The sequence below is a fragment of the Mytilus trossulus genome, chromosome 1 (assembly GCF_036588685.1).
Source record: "Mytilus trossulus isolate FHL-02 chromosome 1, PNRI_Mtr1.1.1.hap1, whole genome shotgun sequence".
Lineage (NCBI taxonomy): Eukaryota > Metazoa > Mollusca > Bivalvia > Mytilida > Mytilidae > Mytilus > Mytilus trossulus.
Genome location: NC_086373.1, coordinates 71,641,052 through 71,663,462, shown reverse-complemented (window position 1 = coordinate 71,663,462; position 22,411 = coordinate 71,641,052). Strand labels below are relative to the sequence as shown.

Here is a 22,411-nt window from a genome sequence, read left to right as displayed (position 1 = left end):
CCCCTAGTTTTTGGTGGGGTTCGTGTTGTTTATTCTTTAGTTTTCTATGTTGTGTCATGTGTACTATTGTTTTTCTGTTTGTCTTTTTCATTTTTAGCCATGACGTTGTCAGTTTGTTTTAGATTTATGAGTTTGACTGTCCCTTTGGTATCCTTCGTCCCTCTTTTATTGAATGACGTCATTATTTGGAAATCATGAAATGCAACTATAAAAAGGGAAATCAACAAAATACCATACAAAACACACAAAAAATACAATAAACAAAATATTTTTAAAACAACAGCACGCAAATATTGTAAGGTAACCGACCTGCTTTGGATGAGTAGTAGAGCAGTTCTTTTGAAGCAAGTTAAACAAGACAAAAGTAGAACTGAAGGTAATTCAGGTGCTATGGATCAGAAAGCTGTTCATATATACTCTCCTGTTGAAATATATGATAAAGCGTATAAAGAATGTCAAAATCCGTATCACATGCCGTATCACCCTCGACCAATATCATACCTCGGGCCTAAAGGCCCTCTAGGTAATATTGGTATCTCTGGATGATATGGCATATGATACGGACTTTGCCATGTATTATTCTCTATATAATCTGCTTACCCTCCGGAGCACCTGATATCACCCAGTATTTGGTCGAAATCGTGTTGGTTTTTTTTCTACATTCTTGTAATTCCTCAAATATTTAAATGATTAATTCATGTATGCATGATGATCATTATTTACTTTATAAAGCATCACCCAAAGATGAAGGACTACATCTTCATTCACTGTAATGGATACCTTTATTACACTGGCGTCTTCACAAACAACGCACTATTGCTTAGTCGTTCAAGTGCTCATTGCAAAATCGTTCTTAATTATTGACATCAATCCTATCAACAATCAAAGCCAGTTTTCAAAATTGTTGTGAAACTACCCAATGTTAAAGGATTGTGAATCAAATGTGAATACTTATAAAATACAAAGAATCGTTATGGACATTCAATTTGAGACTCACATCTTGATATAGTATTAAATTGAATGTTTCTACTTGAAAAAAAACTATTTCAAACAAAAGACAAAATTAAAGATCTGTGGAATTTAAAAAAATAGAATTGTAAACGTACATACAAGTATCCAGCTGTTTTAGAGAGGGATACATCGTCCTCGATAAATCATCTCTCTGAATTATTCAAACAACTTGCTGACAGTAAAATTATCAAGATAATGAACTTATTGATTCATAAAATATTTGTTCCGTTTGAAGGCCGAGCATTATATTCGGAACCAACTGTACTTCTTTTATTGTCTTATTCTTGGGCTGATTTCTGCATGAACTTCTTAGGGATAATGAAATAATGTGGTTTTATCATTTAACTTCACTTTCCACTATAGAAATGATGTCCTCTCGCTTTAATGCAACCTTGGTGTCTATGTTGAACTCCTTTAAATTTATACTGTTGAACTTAAAATATTTGATAAATCAAAAACAATTAAGTATGTCTCATACCTTGATTTTTATCTAGACAATAATGAATTAGGGTCGGTTGAGAACAGAATTTTACGACTAAAGAAATGATTTCAGCTGTCCAGTTTTAAACTTTGTATTTTAATTTTACAAGTTAGTTGACAGAAATAGAATATCCGTTCCACAGATGACGACGGATATTTACAAATGGTCGTTACCACAATCCCTTTAACTTTTTAACGTGACCTACAAAATCAGATTTTTTTTTATCTTGAAAAAGCAACACGACAGGTGACATATTTTAGTCTAATTCAGTGTCACATTCATGAAAGGGAAAGGGGATTGTAGTAACGACGTAAGGAACATATTCGATATCATTTGTGTAACGGTTATTTCTTAACGGTCAACCAACTCGTGATGGCGCCCGTAAAATTTACGAAGGGATGATTTCCACTTCAACATTTAAAACTCTTAGTTTAATAGCTTCCTTGTGAGCAGCAACCCTCTATCAAGAAAATCATGATAGGAAATGCAAGCACGGTAATATCGTATCAATTTCTGCTGGGATATTAATTGCTACTTAGAAATGGACAGTTCACAATTTGAAAGCTGAAATCATCTTTTTTGTCGTAAATTTTTGATTTTAAACGACCCTCATTGTCAATTACTAGATGTAAGTCAAGATATGAGGCCGACTTAACTGTATCTGTAGTATCCTATCTCTTGTTCAATGGGATAGATACGTTCAACATAGTCACCAAATTTGAATTATTTAGTGAAAGCACATCATCTATATAGCGGAAAGTAGAGTTATCAAGGATATTGCTTCTCATCTTTCTTCCTCAGAAGTTCCTGTATGAATTTAGCCTCATTATAATAGAAAAACAAGTCTGCAAGAAGAGGGGCACGATTTGTTCCCATTTGGAATACAGACAGTCTGTTGAAAAACACGTCCTCCGAAAGTAACAAATATGTTATCCATCAAGAAATCAAACATCTAGATAATGTCAATTTCAGAGTATTTTTTGTTTGAATCAGAGTGATCTTTTACAAAGTAAAATGTATCCCTCATTAAGACAAATTACTTGTATCTACGTTGTCCATTCTTTTTTATGAAACAAAGCAATACCAACTCTTTCAATTTGTTTTAGTTGGACTGTGGAATACTTGTGTAAAGTGTAGAGGAGTCAAATGTTTAAATACTATTACAAGACAAAAGGGATTTAGATTGTATGTACTCTAAAAGATCTTTGAAATTTTTAAGTATTCACATCTGATTCACGCCACCTCTAGAATAGGCAGTTTCACAACAACTTGAAAGCCCGTCATTGATTGCTGATAGAATAAATGTTGATAATTTAGAAAGAGCTCGAGGTTTCATGGAGCACATCAAGTGATGGTAAAATTAAAAAAAACTGACCCTAATGCAAAAAACAAAACATATTTAATCCCACCATATTCTGTATTTGCATTTCCCATATCGAATGTGAAATGATGATAATTTGGTCTGAGATGCATGATTTTTCTTATGTAAGTTGTTATTGACTTTTTTTAGCTGTCAATAACCGCAAGTTCTCTCAAAGCTGTCCTAAACGTCTTTTTGTTGTTGCGATGTACAAGTAGCCGGCCACGTCCACTGTACATGTGCTTGTTAGATACATTATTGTTTGTATCCATCTGATGAGTTAAGCTGCTTTCAACCGATTTTTATAGTTCGTTTTTAGGTTGAACCGTTTTCTTCTGTCCCAGGTTATGGGAGGGTTGGGATCACGAAAACAAGTTTAACCCCGCCAGATTATGAATGTATGTTCCTGTCCTAAGTCAACAGCCTGTAATTCGATGGTTGTAGTTTTGTATGTGTTACATTTTTTTTTCGTTTATGTTTTTGTAAAGAAAATTAACTTAGATACAGACCAATAACGAGGACACAGTTATGGAAACACTTTCAGAAAGAAAGTGAAAAACACAAGTTCACTATGTAAAATGTATTATAAAATGGTGAATAAGAAAACTCGAGAGTATTTACCAAACTTTGTTCCAAATCAAATAGCTAATTTACATAACACTTTCACTCGTCAGCTTCAAAATACTTCGGAAATACTCACAAGAACTAATGTATACTCCGATTATTTTCTTCCTCCGTCTATGAAGTTGTGGAATGAGTTACAAGATCAAATGCGAAATTCTACGTCTATAAGTATTTTTAAAATTCAAATAAAAAACCCAAATGATAACTACCATAATTTTTACTACACTGGTTCAATAATGGGTCAAGTATTGAAATCTAGTAAATTCTTCAATCTGCTCGTGTGGCCTAATCGAGTTTACAGCTTTTTATTGCATAATAAAAAAAATATGACGCATTGTGTAATGACATTATTTTCTCAATTGATTATCTAGGCATACTAAACACGAACTTACATATAGTTAATTTGGATCACAAGCTCCAACTTTTGACCTATACAAAGATATTTTTGGAAAAGTACAAAAAATTTTACTTAAGCGCAAGGGATTTACAAGTTAAATTGTTATTCACAACTCTCACAAATTTTATCTTGATATTGTCAAGTATTTAGGTGGGTTTGTTTTCTTTTTTGTCTTCTTTTTCCAAATTCCTCTAATTTGTTTTCTTCTTTTGTTGTATATTCACTATTTTCATTTTTTCTACTTCCTTTTTTTTGTTATAGATTTCCTTATTTATTGTTGTCCAATGCCGTTGTAACATTGTCTGCCATATTTATGTAATCGTTAATTGGAGTTGTGTCTCAAGGAAACGGATTCATATAAGCTATGTTTAGCTTGTTTCTGGATCCTTGTATTATTGTGTATTTTGTAGGATGATATATTTGTAATGATGACGAATAGATATTTTTAAACTAATGTTTTGTACATATAAAAATACTGTTCATTGTCTTATTTAAATTGTTTTAAAATTTGTCCTTACATGGTGTTTTATAGCTGACTATGTGGTATGGGTGTTCTTATTGTTGGAAGGCGGGAGATGATCTGTACTTGCCTATTTATGTGTCATTTGGTCTTATGTGAGGAGTTGTCACATAGGCACTCATACCACACCTTGTTGTTTATATTATTATAGAATTTATGCTTAAATTATGTATGCCAGACGCACTTTTCGTCTACAAAAGACTGGTTATTGTCGATCGAATAAAACAGTTAATTGGATAGGATTCAAATTTCAAGGTTGGGTTCACCCGGGGGAATTGAATATTTAACACACATGTGTCATCTTAAACAAAACAAAATTACATCAGTTCTAAAAACTGATCAACGCTTGCAACCATAACATGCTAAACCCTTGAATGTTAGGAATTTTTCAGCAAGGACGCTATTGATTATATTTTCACAGGAAATTGTTATGATTCCACCGACGATTTCGATCATTCGACTTATTTGTAGATTTTGTGTTTCTAACCATTGTTTTTTATTTACAATTATATCTAAAAAAAAAATTATAAATGTCAAGATAATAAGTGAATAAAGGGATTGAAATAAAACAAATCCAGGCTACAAGCTTAAAGACAATAACAATCAAAACCAAGGAGTAAAAAAAGACTCACAAAACCAAAGGACACTTACATCAACATTTATAAATAATAATTAAGAAGGGAAACACATTAAATATAAGGGGAAAACAACATACAACACAAACACTGAAGTGCAACAGAGAAAACACGACAACAATCTCACACAGAAAAGAACTATAAGATAATAACTGCCATTTTCCTGAATTAGTACAGGGGAATTTAGGAACAAATGGTGAATTGGACCTTGTGTTGTTGCTAGCCAAACCACTTGTTTTATGGCAATCCCATATTAAACACTTAAAAAAAAACATTGACAGGAATGCAACACACATGAATGCAAAAACATTCAGGTCAGAGAAATACCAATAAACAGTACAATAGTTCATTTTGACATGATAACTAAACAATAACAACGATCACGTAAAAGCAACTTAGGACAACACACAAAACCACCACAACAGAACCACGAACTGTCCGTTCAAGATTGCTTCAACGCCACAAAAGTGACGTCAGGTATAATTTAAAATTCTAAAAATATGATATAAGTCAGGATTAGTGTTATCTGATGTAATTCAAAACAATTACAAGAATATGGCAGTAATTTTACAATAATTGCGATAACTAAACTGTTTAACTCTTTTTTTAAACTGGGAGTCATCCAGAACAGTGGAACAAACCATTGTTAATCTTATTACATAAGTCTGGTAATAAACTTGACCTCTCCAATTGCAGGGGGGTTCATAAATAAAGTGTACGGCACAGATTTGCAGTGCCATCTTAAATTATAGGTAAAACTTGTTGATGAGAAATACGTACTCTAATTCACAGTTTGGATTTCGTGAAAAACAGCAGACCATCAGATAGTTTATTTATATTAAAAACTTTAATAAATAAATATATTCATAAAAATAAAAATAAAATATATATATATATATATGCCTTTTGGATTTCCAAAAAGCTTCGACTCAGTATGGCGAGATGGTATGCTCTACAAGTTAGCTAATATTGGAATAGAAAAATATTTATACAAAGCTATTACAAATATGCTTTCTAAAACAGAATTAGCTCTCAAGATCGACCATACAAACTCAAAATATTTTAAAATACTTAGAGGGGTAAAACAAGGGGGTTCAATTAGCCCCACCCTATTTAATATCTTTATTAATGACCTCAGCCCAAGCTTTCACACTGAATAGTATAGACCTGCAAAATTACTAAACTCTACTATTGGTTCTCTTTCTTTTGCCCATGACCTTCTAATCATACCTTAAAGTAAGGAAGGCCTACAAAACAATCTTGATAATCTTAACAATTTTTTATATTGTTGGCAACAAATCTTAAATAGTATAAAGACAAAAACTACTGTTATCCAACAACACACTAATATAAATCCCCTTTTATAAAACTTAAAAATAACATAATACAGAATGTTATTGAATATGAATTTTTAGGTTGCTTATTAACGTGTAATGGTAACCTCAAACGTAGACTCGAAGAGCTGGCAAAGAAGGACAAAGTTAATATGCCCTTAGAGCAAAGACAGCCTCTCTAAATATCTTTGATACATTGCATTGGTCAAGCCTATTTTGACATACAACTCTGAAATATCCCTTATGGATTATTTCTTTGTGTACCATAGGACAAAGCATAGAGCCGCCCAACGAAATTGTGACATTGGCCATCTCAATTTTATTGAAAAAAGTGCGTCTATCATTTTGTAAATACCTTTTTGAAACCAGGCAAACCTCATCAAATATAGGAACGAGATTGGAACTAGGTTGACTTCAATCTATCGTATACCTTGCTCCACACAATATTGATAATTAAAAGCCATTATTGAAATAGGCCTGTGGACCTCACAATTCTTTGATTTACAAGGTGTATATTACAAATGTAAGCCATTAAAAATCAAAAATTAAAACTAAAATTAATGACTATGGTAAAGATTTATAAAAAAGTAAAATAGAAAAAAAAAATGACGAGAGTATCAAACTTTTTCTACATAAAAAAAACTTAATACCTTATCTTGAAACAAATTTATACTTATTGTTCAATGATTTTTCTATCAGACCTATTTTTACTAAATTTTGTATAAGTGGCCATGGTCTTGAAATAGAAAATGGTCGTTATGTTAAAATTCCTCGAGAACAAAGACTTTGTTAAACGTACAAAGTCAACGACGATGAATTTCATTTTATTCTCCATTGCAAGGTAAACGAAAATATCAGACACAATTTATATAATGATATACAATTAGATGACATACATTTCATGGATTTACCTGATAATACAAAATTATTTTATATATCAAACCCCACTTCCTTTATAGTCTAAAGCTTAGAAATGTTAGAATTATTGGCTTCTTCATTAAAAGGTCATTAGAACTGAGGACAGAGGTCTTGTTGTAAAATGGATATTGAATAGTGTATATTATAAATTTATCACATATGGTTTTGTGTCTATTGGATAAGCCTTCGTATATCATTATTTTTTTTTTTATTTTGGTGTTTATTGTTTGTATTATTTTGCATTGCCACAAACATTGTAAATGTTTAATGACAATTATTACAAATCTGCTCGGGTGTTTTTCATTGTTATTCAACGAAAACAATTATCTAAGAAACCAGGGACGATCTCATTTCACAAAGGATTTATTGTATCTCGAACTTATTTACCCGATGTAGGTCTTTAAACGTAAAATGGTGTTGTTTTGGAATAACTTGTTATCGGAAAATAACAAATTATCTTCCATTATGTATAAATTAATGCTCAAATTACATATTCAAAACCCCACAAAATTTAAATGGATTATGTACGTTAAATCCATAATTAACGAAAATGGAATTAGTTTTATTTGACAAAATCAACTTCCATTGGATAAACTGGGATTAAAGAACATTATTTCACAAAAACTGAATGATCAATTCATTCAACATTGGTTTTCACAAATGAATAACTCTTCAAGAGGTGCATTTTATTCATTTTGTAAAGAGGAATTTCGTTTGGAAACCTATTTTATAAAGTTGAAGCTGTGTGACAGGATTTATATTGCAAAATTCAGATGTTCAAATTTAAAAATTCCTGTAGAAACGGGAAGATGGTCCGGAATTCCAAAAAATGCACGAATTTGTCATCTCTGGGAAATGGAATAGGAGATGAATTTCATTATCTTTTTAAATGTCAAAAACAGGAAATAGAACTGCTTAGAAATAAATATATTCCCCAATATTATACTGCAAATCCAACGGAGTACAAATTGAAACATCTTTTAACATTTTGAGCTTTACAAGAACTTAGCAATATTTTTAAAAATTCTTACACGATACTTGTGATTTATGTTAGTCTCTCCTTTTTTTTTAGTTGAATGTTATGGTAGTTTGTAATTGACATTTTGCTATATTTTCCCATGTACAATGTATGTAGCATTATTATGTTTAGTGTGAATGTATTGAGAATATAAACATGTCACGGTATATGTGTACATATGATGTCCTCTTGAACACCTATGTGTTTGAGGTTTATTAATAAAGTATTGTCTATTGTCTATTAAGTTGCGGTTCAATTAATTACTTAAAGTTAATCGGGCATGCCTAATTATATACGCCTTCTTAAAGTCAAGGGGTCCAAAATAGGATCGTGAAAAAAACAGCAAGCAAAATACCTTAATTTACAATTTAAGAATTTGTTTGATTCAAAGTGCTTTTGTTTCCTTAAATATCTCCCATCAATATTTAGGCGGTATTTAGTGGAAATAATAACCTGTCCCGAACCGGGAGATGTTGGCTGCAATAGGAATTTATTTATAAAAAAGTCCATATCTCATTTACTTATAGTGGCCGTTATTGATTGAAAATTCTTGCCGTTTGTTTATGGCATTCGTCTTTCGTGGAGAAAAAAGTGGAAAGGAGGGCTTAAAGCTGAACTTAAGTATTCGATCATTATGTTCAAATTTATTCTGTTACGTGTACGGCATACGTTTTACCTCTAGCGAACGCTCTGTCTTATTTTAAAAAGTGCCACTCTAAATTTGTAAGCAATTGTTTAATATTAATCAACTTTGCATCTAGCATATGCATAACATATTTGTCACTGGACACAAAGAAGCAATAAATTAATCAGTTCTATTTAGTGATTTATAATCATTTGTTTTAGATTGATTATAGTCTCAAACAGTTTTCCAATTTTTATATATGTCATTATTATTTACATTTGAAATTTTATGCGTAAATCTTAACATTTCTTAAATCATTTTTCTCTTTGCATTTTTTTATAACATTAAAAAACGTTTCCATAATACATATCAGGGATTACATTGTATAATTTCCATCAAAACTAATAGGGGAGGGGACTAGAACAGAAAGAAAAAACAATCTTCATTGAGTGGCAATAACTCATAAATTGAAGCGTACAATGACGGCTGTCTCGTCTAGGTGACAAAATTTGCTGTTTCCAGTTTATTTGTATCACAGATATGGTAAAATAGTTGTCACAAAAGTTAACAAAATGATAATTCTTCTAGCAAAATCACAAAAAATGTTCTTTAAATCATCCATGCGACTTGTTGGAAAAGATTTAGCGGAACTTTCTTCTTGTTTACACATTTCAATCATTGAACGTCTTTCCCTCTAATGTTTTTTTAAGGTATATAGATAGGTGAAATTTTCACTGCACCAGGCATCGGATATGCATTTATATTATATTATATTTTGATTGGACAAAGCTGCGTATTTACATATCCATTAAGCCAACGGAACGCACCCATTTAGCAAGGTTATACTGTGGGACGGGAGAGCTCTGATGCCACGTGTTAGGCGTTGAAATAGAATACCAATTTAATTAACGTCTTTGTTTGACCTGTTCGGGATTCGAACACATTACATCCCGCTGTCGATGCGAACACACCCACACGAGACCAACCAGGAGAGCGGTAGTGATCGGTAGTACAGAATATCATACAAAAAACTAAAGTACAATACACAATACGCAAAAGCACTCTGAAGTACCTTACCTAAATATGATGCGTGAAATTATGTTGTTAACTACACGTAAACATGGATGATCTACTTCAGGGTATATTTTATCTACACAGTCAGTATTGCAAAATAGCACAGTATTGCGCAACATCACATTATTGCGCAAAATAATAGTATTGGACAATTATGTGGCTGTATTTGACAAAACCGTTACGAACATAACGAATTATTGGTCATCCTCAATTATCTGGCATATTACCATTATGATTTCGGAAATTTCCAGACAAAAAGCGCGATATCTGGTGTAACTGTCTACATGCACCTCAATCAACAATGTTACCTGTGTTATCTAAAGATCTGTTTTTGTGTTGTTGATTTTGCACTAACTCACACTCGCGTTGTTACTTATACAATAGAGTATAAACTGTCAATAAATGGAAACAAAAATTTAAGATAATATAGGTACTACTATCATAAAGTATTAGATGTACATTATTTTTCTGCTTCCCAAATCACATTCAGTCAATATTGATGAAAGTATAATCTATAGCATATCAGGTGACCATTGTGCGTGATCAAAATGATTTAAAATGTAGTATAGTTCAGGCGAAAAGCAAAAGATACATGGAAACTCATACACCGAAATTATACCAACAATGCTAGTGTATAAGATGAACAATACAGACACACACTAGTACACAAAACACAATATCGAAAACTAAAGAATGAACAAGACGATCATACCAACCTTGACCTATTATGGTTTACTTTTATAATGTGCGACCTGGATGGAGAGTTGTCTCATTGACATTCATATCACATCTTCCTTAATTAATACGGAAACAAATGATATAATTTATAAATGTGAGAATATGAAGTTATAACGTTTAGTTGTCGTATGGATGCATCGAACCAATGTTGATAATCAATTATACTTTCTTTTGTTTGAATTCTACAGTCATAGAACTCCAATATTGGAAACATAATTCATTGAAAAAGAATCTTAGACTTTATATTTTTTTTAGATATATAAACCTGCGTGATTAAACATGAAATAATTCTTCAATAAAATAGATTGTATTATCACTAACGAATAAAGTGTAAATTCTTTTCCGTATACGAAAAACAAAACGAATACAGGTGTATATAATGAGGGTTTATCGATGTGGTTAGCTCTACATTGACAGAGGTCTTCTATAGGTGTAACTAAGTTAATACAACTATAAAAACGACCTCCAATTAATCCTTGGTTCTCTATATAAAAAAAAACTGGCATATAATATTGTATAAAAAAGTGTTGTAGTGTATCTTCCGTGTTAAAACAAAAGTAAATTTTATTTTCATAATTTATTGCTATCGCGTGCATTGTCCTCATGCAACAACCCCCAGTCTCGTATTAAAAGGTATGTTGCCTCATAACCAGGAGAGGAAACAGCCTTTCTTAGAACAGAAAGTGATTCTTTAAATGGTAAAAACCCACTATAATGTTTCAATTTGATATTGGCTGATTTTGCGACTATCCCGATATATGCCTCTTCTACTGGAATAACTTTTATAAAGGCTACTGCAATGGCTAAAATCTTTATAGTTTTGATATTTGTCAAGATATTTCCTCCTATTATATATGGTGGGAAAAAAACAAAAGGGTAGTCTTCTGGAGAAATGTAATGTCTAGCACTGTTATCTCTGCTTGCTCTCGAAAAAGACAATCTATATCCCAACATAAGTGAATCTGTTGAATACATATTATTTGTTGCGACATAGTAAATGTTCATTGGATTAACTAATCGGTCGTCATTTACAAAAAAGACGAACTCAGGTTTTAAATTGACACGACTTAACCACAGGATAGAATAAATTGTTTTATAAACTTCATTTTCATACTGATCTGGCATGTCCAGCTGAATAATATCGTTGTTATGTGTAGACTCGTGTTTTACAAATTTGTCAAGACCATCAGCGTATCCAACGATAAATACAGTTTTGGATCGAAGTTTTGGCGTGCTTCCCCATGTCCTACGTATAGCTTCACGTTGACCAAAGTTAAACACATATGATTTTACAATTAAGATCATTTGCAAGGAATCACAATTTGAATTATCACACATTGAATCGGCAGGATTAATTTTGTAGATATATGCCTCATCGAAGTTGTTCATCGGTTTGACATTCGAACTCACATTGGATTGCATGTCATATACTACTTTTTCTAAAGCAGGAACATCAATTACCCAGTTCGAATTGATAATGAGCTTCTTAAATTGACTAACTTCTAGGAGAACAATGCCACATACCAACCCAATTAAGAATCGAAATCTGAAAGAAAAAGGACATATACATTTCAATATAATATATACATGTAAGTAGTGTTATGATTGTGTTTATGCAGACAACGCTTTTTATGTTGACTCACTTAGTTTTTATCCTTTGGATTTCTGTGGCAATTCTGTCAGTTTGTTTTTGTGATTTGTACATCTGAATAGATTTACAAGTTTTGAACACAGTAATGTTGAAATTATATGTCAATTATTCAAAACAACACTCCCCATTTCTTTATACAATAAGTATAATTATAATTTATCGTTGAGTAATTTAAAGTGTCTTAATTACAGTGAAGTAACATATCAGCCAACAGTTTTATCCTTAAAAGGAACTTTATCGGCGATTTGTAAATTTGCCTTTTGATCTGACTCCAAATATTTTTAAAATCATGGCCACGACTTGATAGGCGAAACCGAAATCAAAAACCGTACCCTAGTCAATCCGTATCAAATCATCCGTGAACTGAATACGACTTCATTGATAAAATATAACAAATATTCCATAGTGTTGTACGTGTAGTTTCTGAGTATTGTTCTAACTATTTCATTTTAGTTCATACAGTTGACCAATAAAAAAAACACTTAAGATAAAGTGCAAATTAAATAATTACATTCTAATTAATTTGATTACGGACGTCAATATAACAGTCATACTTATTAGGTCTTTCTACTTTTCCGTTGAAAGACCTATTGATTTTTCTTCTGTTTATTTTTTTTCCTTCCACCTACTTTTTTTCATGCGCTATATTTTTGTTCCAAATGATGACGCTTTTTTTATGTTTATGATTTCATACAGTCTGTTCGCTTTTGAAACTTACTCTGTTTAATAGAATATTTTTCTTTGCTGTCTCTCCAAACACTTTTGTTAATAGATCTTCTCCGCAACCGTGAGAGAAAGCGACAAATTAATTTTTCCGGATTGATCGTTTTATCCTCAAAATGTTAGGTTTTATTTTGACCGAAGCTTTACGAAGACTCCATATGATAATTATTTCCCATTTTGTATTTGATATAATTGAAATGTGTTTGTGACTGGAAAACCACAAGTGATAATGGTCTAGGGGCTTTCGATTTTAGGTCCTTGGTCCATTAAAAAAAATAAGGTCAAGGTCACTATAAAATTCAGATTTTGGCTTGTTATTGACAATTTTCAGAAGTCTTATTAGATATCGACAATTTTTTTACTGAATCGTGAATTCCGACATGTCCTTACATGTAATTTTGAGTTGAAAGGTACGGAGACTTTTAATGGGAGTTTTCTCCCCTATTAAATTAAAAATTACACGTATGGTTATATAACTCATTCGTCCTATATAATAAAGACATATGGTCTTTCAGTTTGAAGCTCTTGTTCCATGACCTTAAAAATGAGGTCAGGGTCAAAGATTGATTCTACGTTATATATTTTGACCTTTGCTTTTACCTGATATATATATATATATATATAAAAGTCTATAAAAAGGACCAACCAGCAAATTTACTAAGTACCGGATCGTCTAGAATAGGCGATACTATGCAGTTTAATAACACCTTATATCAGTACCGTTGTGCAAATCTTTAGACTGATATATATATATATATATATATTAAAGCTACGGGATTTTTTGCAAACAATGTGATATTGTAAAGCCAACCGGAAGTAGCTATTGATTGTACTTAATTAATGTAAAGTATATAGAACTATATAATTTTAGAATCAGTGTCAAGTAAATCATAAGACAATACCGGAAGTGACATTTTTCAAACCGGAGGTAAAATATTATCTTCATAATTTATATTTTAAATGTGAAGAAACCATACATTTGCTTTTGTAATCAGCATACATTAAGTTGCTCTGCAACCTTGTACTTGTTTGGCTGTACAACTATTTTAATCTGAGCGTCACTGATGAGTCTTTTATAGACGAAACGCGCGACTGACGTATTAAATTATAATCCTTGTACCTTTGATAACTATTTACACCACTGGGTCGATGTCATTGCTGGTGGATGTTTCGTCCCCGATGGTATCACCAGCCTAGTAGTCAGCACTTCGGTGTTGACATGAATATCAATTATGTGGTCATTTTTTATAAACTTCCTGTTACAAAACTTTGAATTGTTGAAAAAACTAAGGATTTTCTTATCCCAGAAAAAGATTGCCTCAGTCGTATTTGGCACAACTTTTTGGAATTTATGGTCCTTAATGCTCTTCAACCTTGTACTTGTTTGGCATTACAACTATTTTGATCTCAGCGTCACTGATGAGTCTTATGTAGACATATCAAGTTATAATTTTGGTACCTTTAATAACTATTGACGCAGGAATTGACATTAAAAAACCTAATGTTAATATTTTTCATATCAAAATAGATCCTTACTGGTGGAAAGATCTTCAACTGTTCTCTGAACAATTGGTTTTTAGTTGTTATATTTATTATTATAGCATTACAGCTGACTATTTTGTTATCAATACGTGCGTCTCGCATACAAATATATATTATTGATGTTTTTTAACGTTTGAGTGTTGTTGTGTTTTGCTATCAATGTATGATAATTATTACGTAGTTCGATTTTATAATTTGTTTTTATATAGTCCTGTTGAGTATATGTTTAGAGTTTATCACTTTCAATGGCGTCCTTTAGTCGAAGTAGAGATTCAGTCGACAAATGTTAACGTCATATGGTAGACAGGTGTTGTTGATGGATTTGAATTGGAAAACTTCAACCGTAATACTGGGATATATGAACTTATGTGAAGGGGGTGAATGATTATCAGCCAGGACATCATCAACACGTCTGCAAGTAAAAATGTTTAACATGAGAAGATGCATTTTTTTTGTGTGAAGGCTGTTAATGAACCGTTTTATAATAAAGTTTTTAATCGAACAATAAGGAGGATGATTAAATTTTTAAAAAATAATTCCTCCAAATTAATAAATAATATATGATGTCGATCACATAATTTGGTATTTTTATGATAACATATTCGATGTACATATTGTTTAAAGAGGGACATTGGGCGAGTGGTTCAAGTTATTCTTTAATTTCTGTAATCACTAACCAGTCAACACGGGGGTTGTGAGTTCGAACCCTGCTCGGTTTGATGCACTCGATTCAAATCTCAACTGACATGAATTGCTTTTTACCGGGCACTACGGCTCCCCTACCATTAAAAACTGGCAGCAACACAATAATGATGCTAAAAAGTGGCTTGCAAACACAAAAGCTCAAACTAAATATATTGTTAGAACCACTGTGGTTCTTTAACACAGTGAGATATTTAAAAGTAATGTTTATTTGCGCGCGTTAGAAGAAAGCTTCGTTTAAAAATATATTATTCATCTTTCAACTTGACATTTAGATTTAGAGTGTGAACTTATTAATATGTATGATTTTGCTGCAAAATTGTCACACGTTATATTTTTAAGAGCGAGAGACATTTTGGTTTTAACAAAAAAATCTGATCATCATCGAATTGTTAAATTCAAGTCTTGGTTAGTCTTTCGGTCATTTTTCGACCAAGTCGGTGTTGTTCAGGCAATTGACCGTCTCAAACTTATACGTTTTTAACAGTGAGTAATGGCTGTAATTGAAGGATTTTTAAAGATATCGCATTAGATTGAAACACATTTTTACCGTGTTCAAATGTTAATACACTTTAGAGAAAATACAAATATTTTTGGATAAGTGTAGTACACTGTATCGTTAATATTTGAATTTCTAGTTTTATCATGTTTGTTGTATATATGCTGTTACAAAAGATATTTAGACAGACATAAATGTGATTTCTGCAATCTTCGTTTTCGTTAATGGTGAAAGTGTAATTTGATTTGTAGGATGCAAGGTACAAAAGAAAGTTTTCCATTTACACAATCATATAGGAAACAGAGTATACAGCTGTTTTATAGTCAGTCATAATATTATCCGTTTTGCTACTGGAAAACAAAATAATAGCCGTGAAAGGAGGTTATTGCATTAACAAACTTCAGGCATCTTTAGAGGATTAGAAACCAGTAGGGAAACGATATATTTTAGTTTTAGCATACGCTTCAAAATGCATTATGGAAAAGCTAATATATGTGATATGCATTCAGACAAAGTATCCAGTTTTTTATTTGAATTATTTGTGCTCCAACAATTATGATAGAAGTTTAAAAACTGCATCCATAAAACACTGGGTTCATTTTCCCATTATTGTCTGTTGGTACTAGAATTATAATGCCATGATAATGGACAATTAACGAAAGGAATTTGTTTGAAGTAAGCACATTCTTTTGAATAGTTGAAATGAAATTCGGAACTGGCATATCAGTAACTTCTAGAAGTCATTTGTAGAATTATGTTTATTATTGATTTTTTTTTAAAAGCAAGTTTGTTCTGTAAGAGACTTAAACTTCAATTAAAGGTGGAAGGGGTTTCTTCCTCCATCATTGTTTTTGTTGTAGAAGATATTAGTTAGTCGAGAAAGTTGAAATGTGCAAATGTTGAGAGTGGAATGTAATTCATGATTCAGACTTTTAATCTTGATATAGAAAATTATGTGTTTTATCATATTTACGGCTGTAAAAAAACACACTATTTTTTGTTTGATTACATTTTTCCTCATTGTGTCAAATTAGGAGGGATAACTCAAATAAGAGCGGAGTTAACACAGATAACGTATTTATTATAGAAAGTGTTCGGAGTTTAATATGTGACATGAAAACAGGTCAAGTGACCGACACTTTTTATTAAATTTTTGAGAAAAGCATTATAAAAATTTATTCTGACTTATTGTTATCTTTGTTATGGATAATAATGAGGACAACCTAGACACCTTGTCTGAATTTTATTAAGTGTTTTGCCGTTTGTTGTTTTATTCAACAGTTGCTAAATTTGCTGTGGTAGCGTATCTCGCAAGACATATTAATCCCCACCGCATTGAATCGACTTTTTCTAATCAGGGACGTATTTTTAGCTAGTCTGTAAATATTTTTGTGCATTCTGTTTTAAATGTATATTTTAGAGTTGAACGTGTATTCAATGTCGCTGCACTAGTTCATGTATAAACAATATTGTAGCCGGACTTCGGGTGCAAGATTTTATAACAAGATCAAACCCCAATTTTGTTCTGTTTGACTTCTAACCATGTTCTTCAACTCGTCGAAACTTCACAAAGATTTAATATAATTTCAAAACATCATTATAAAAGTATCATCGTTTTTATTGAAATCCAAAACCACAATTGAAAACATTAAGTGTATGTTGTTGACACAGGTTAATTAAAAGAGAAGTGCAAAAAAGTGCAAAAAAGCAAAACTTTATAGATAAACAAAACTCTCTACCTGTTGACTTTCAGTTCTCTAATGTTCCATCTTCTTATTCTCATTTTTACTGTCTCGATCAGTTGTTATTACATACAGCAAAATACGTCTTCAATAATTTGTATTGTACTGTAATACAAAACCCATAAAAAATATACCAAGTACCTTGTTATTATGCTACCGTCAATTTGATACCATGTTTTTAGATTCTTTTCATGCTAATGTATCGTTTTTCAAATTCATGTGACGTGAGCTTTACTCCTTGTAAAAAATTAAAAATCTGACAATATTCATTGCGTCATCATTTTGTATGTATTCTATTAACAATCAAACTTTTTTCCACGAACCTTGTTGGCTATGGAATTTCTCTCACACTTACATATACACATAAAACATGAAAACAGGCTTTAAAAATAGAATCAGTTCTTTTCAACTCATCAAGTAATGAGATAACCACAACACAGGACCACATCAATTAATGGTAAGAACACATGATTTAGTGTAAATCGGCAAATTTTGAAAAGAAAATCGGTGAAAATGTCAAATTAATACAAAAAAATTGCAACTTAATAACACAATCACATCATGTTATGAAACAACTATATTACGTTAATCCGCATACACATCAAGTAATGTTAAAACCACATTGTCTAATGACACAACCACATTAACAATGAAGAAACCCCTTCAAGTAATGACAACACCTGATTTAGTAATGACACCACTATATTTAGTCAATACAAAACCAAATTATGCAATATCGAAATATCATAAAGTACTTCCAGATTCTAAATTAATGTCAAAACCATATTAAGTAAAGATATGATATCACCAAGTATTAACAAAGCAGTTCTCTGTTTCAACGAAAACTCTTATACTTACAAATGTACCTAAGATTTATATTGGTATTGTATATTCAAAGGAACAGTTTTATTGTCGACAATATCTGAAATATAATTAGTGTTTTTCCATATATATATATATCACACTTGTCTTTTTGAGGTTGTGTTTATGGGATACCTGTAACAATTTGTAATTTTGTACATTACCCCGTTTGTCACGTATCAAGACAATAAGTCGCATTCCACAGACATCATACTATTTTAACACTCATTATTGCGAAAATTGAATATAAACATTTTTATCATTAAAATTAACCAGGTGTAACAACTTTTAAATGATTGCCTTCAAATAAATTTGATTTAAAAAAAAATAATTAAATGAAAAAATGAAGGTAATATTCGTTTTAGTAGCTAATGGTTTCCGTCATGTATTGTTTAAATCCAAAGGAGGAAACTCTAGGTTCCGAAGGTTTAATGATATACAATTCAATATGATCATCTCGAAATACTTAACTTAAGTCCAAACAAAATGAATAGTGAATTTTGATTATTTGATTCGGTATGATATCACTTTAGAAAATGAAATAGGAATTGTCAACTCTGTCATTAACACATTTAGACTTTTTTCGATAAGAATAACTAATTGTTTAAATGAAATTCAACAGCTAAAATCCTCTTTGACTTAAGGACTATGTACCCTTATGTTGATTTAATGTTAAACATATGAAAACTAGTTTATTTATGTACTTATTGGTTAAAACAAATAAAAATATGGACCAAATCAAGTGCTCCTTTTAGAGTGCGCACAGCACGAGGTATTTTGGAATTAACCAGTTGGTTTAATTGAACTTCTTTTTTTTGTAAAATAGTAACTAGCACATCATAGAAAAGCAAGTGACTAATCTGTGTTTCAAATTTTATTACAAAAATCTCTGTATTAAAGGCTGTAAATTTTCTAAAAAAATCTTAGTTTATTAGCCACAAATTAATCTTTTTCTATCAGATTCAATGAAACAGCAAATAATAACGCTTTGCATCAAGTTCCCTCTTGGTATATGTACAAAATGGCTTATCTCTATTTTTCATTATATCAGTAGTTTAAATACAATTGAAGTTTGAGAAAGTCGTACAGAAATGGCAACAGAAGGGGTCATAAACCTTAACCATTACATTAAAACATAACTTTTTTGTATTTGATTAGAACTGTGATCACCTTGTTATAAACTCGGTATTTTTGTTGAGTTTTTCATACATATTTTAAAATGGCGTTTGCAAAATGTACATGGACATTAAACAAATTACCAAAAAATAATAAAAATAGACGTGTTTTACGAACTCAGGATCCGAATATCTTTAAAGTTACCGGTGTCACGATAAAATTTATCATGAGTGTATAGTCCATGTGTTCATTAAAAGTCATCCGCTAGATGCCATACAATATTCAGAAATCGTTCACAATGAATAATTACAACTAAAACAATTCTAATACATCATTTTAATTCAAAACATAAAATGAAAGAATTTGACCATTTAAATTTCCCCCCAAAAAAATTTAAGTAACTGACTCGTTAGCATAATACTGTAAATTCATAATGATACTATGGAAAATTCGATCTTTTTATGTCTTTGAAGGATAACCCAGAATAAGTCTAATATGACGTGCTTCTTTCGCTTTATAAACAACATTGTGTGAAAAATCTAGATACATCTATACTTAGCACAGACTCAAAGATATACATAATAATTGATGTTACAATATACCTCCCACATAAATCCACATGTATTTGAACCTACTTTGCAAACGCTTTGTCAATTTTATTGTTTTAGAAATTGTAATAAAACAAAAGACAAAAGAACTTTTATTCTTATTCGAATTCATAGTAAAAAGACACCACTCTCCTTTGATTGCCCAGAACCAGGTTGTATTAAGCATTATGCTTCTTACAGAACTCTAGAAAATCATGTTCTATTAGGTACACATGATTTAAGATTAGAAAGAGAATCAGTATATGATATCATTCGCAAGCAATGGGCAGAACTCTGCAATAATGTTACTGTTACAAGGAAGAAAAATGTTGCCAGCCAATGTACAGATAATCAACAAGCTGTAGAAACCCTTCCTATGGGTTGGGCATTAAAAAGGGCCAGAAAGGTTAATAGATTTCCTACCAAGATTAAAAACTTCCTTATTAAGAAATTCAATGAAGGAGAGAAAAGTAAAAACAAATGCAGTCCAGATGATGTCGCATTAGAAATGAAATCAATGAGGGATACTGAGGGCAGACGTGTTTTTCAGTTAAACGAATGTTTAAATAGTACTCAAATTACATCTTTCTTCTCACGAATGGTATCAGATAATGCAAGTAACAACAAGAAAATAGTACCTGAAGATGATGATTTGGTAGCTGCTGCTGTTGCAATAAATCAATCTGAATTAATTGAATCAGTTAACTCTGCAAATCCAACAAATGACTGTTAAAAAATAGTGCATGTATTCACTTAAAAGCTTGTTAATTTAGAAATATTTGAAAATACAAAATTCAATTTTATCCATTTTTTAAATGTAGTTATAAGTTTAATGATTTTAATTGTATAATTTTGATAGAATTTTATCTTTAATAATTTGAAAAATTAAAGATAGTCAGACTGAAACAGATAACCTACTTGCATTGTCAACTAATCATTTTGAATTATGTAAACTTTCAATAAAAATTATTTCCTCTCTGAAATAGTTCAAGAACAATTTTAATCCTTGATATTGGTTAAGATTTGGAAAAAGCAAAACATGGATTATCTCCCTTTCATTCCATGAGTTTACTGATTTTTAGTAAACTTGCACAGTTTTTTGTTCCCTTTTGAATGAATAAGGTAACTCTGTAATTAGCATAAAAGTATTATAGTTTTACATGAAGAGTTTTGTTACAATTTTAGTCCTTGATTTTGGTCAAAATTTGGAAAAGCAACAAAATGGATTTTCTCCTTTTTATTTCATGAATTTTACTCATTTGGTTATGAATTTGTGTAAGACTTTGGTGGGTTTTTTTATTGATATTCAGTTTAAACTCTTTGATTAGCATTAAAGTATTAAAGTTTAACATGAAGAGTTTTGTTAGAATTTAAGTCCGTGATTTCGGTCAAAATTGGAAAAAGTTACAAAGTGGATTACCACCCATTTATCTAATGGATTTAATGATTTGTTGTAAAATTGCACACATTACTGTTTCTTTTTGAAAGATTTCCTGTTAAAAAAACTTTAATCAGTATAAAAGTATTAGTTAACATGAAGAGTTTTGTTGGAATATTAGTCCTTCATTTTGGTCAAAATTGAAAAAAGCAACACAATGGATTACCTCCCTTTTATTCAATGAATTTACTGATTTTTTAGTAAACTTGCACACATAATTGTTTCTTTTTGAATGATTTTCAATTAAAAAACTTTAATAAGCATTAAAGTATTATAGTTTAGCATGAAGAGTTTTTTTAGAACTTTATAGTCCTTTATATTGGTCAAAATTGAAATAAGGCAACAAAATGGATTACCTCCCCTTTTTGTCATGAAATTACTGATTTTTAGTAAACTTGCACACATAATTGATTCTTTTTGAATGATTTTCAACTAAAAAACTTAAATAAGCATTAAAGTATTATAGTTTAGCATCAAGAGTTTTGTTAGAACTTTAGTCCTTAATATTGGTGAAAATTGAAAAAAAGCAACAAAATGGATTACCTCCCTTTTTTTGTCATGAAATTACTGATTTTTAGTAAACTTGCACACTTTTTTGTTTCTATTTGAAGATATTTATTTTAAAAAACTTAAATTTGCTAAAAAGTGATACAGTTTTACTTGAAGAGTTATGTAGAATTTTTTATCATTAAAATTGGTCAAAATAAGGAAAAACTGAAAAATGGATTACCTCCCTTTTGTAGCCATTCATCTATTTGAATTTTGTAAATTTGCACAATTTTTTTTTAATTTCTGGTTTAACTCCAATAAGTGTT

The 22,411-nt window shown here is 30.9% G+C and overlaps 1 protein-coding gene across 2 annotated transcripts; it reads right to left on the bottom strand.

The window, feature by feature from the left end:
- Positions 1-10,858: 10,858 nt before the first annotated feature.
- LOC134684073 (beta-1,3-galactosyltransferase brn-like) lies at positions 10,859-18,723 on the bottom strand. 2 transcript variants are annotated; one of them, XM_063543368.1, is made up of 3 exons: positions 18,461-18,597; positions 17,592-17,699; positions 10,859-12,281 (listed from the first exon to the last, which is right to left on the bottom strand). In XM_063543368.1, the coding sequence occupies exons 2-3, from the start codon at positions 17,633-17,635 to the stop codon at positions 11,306-11,308; spliced, it is 1,020 nt and encodes a 339-aa protein (XP_063399438.1). In that variant the 5' UTR covers positions 17,636-17,699; positions 18,461-18,597; the 3' UTR covers positions 10,859-11,305. The 2 variants fall into 2 exon arrangements, with proteins under 2 accessions (XP_063399438.1, XP_063399434.1); XM_063543364.1 differs by lacking the exon at positions 18,461-18,597 and adding an exon at positions 18,620-18,723 and having other exon boundaries at positions 10,860-12,281.
- Between the last annotated feature and the right edge of the window lie 3,688 nt (positions 18,724-22,411).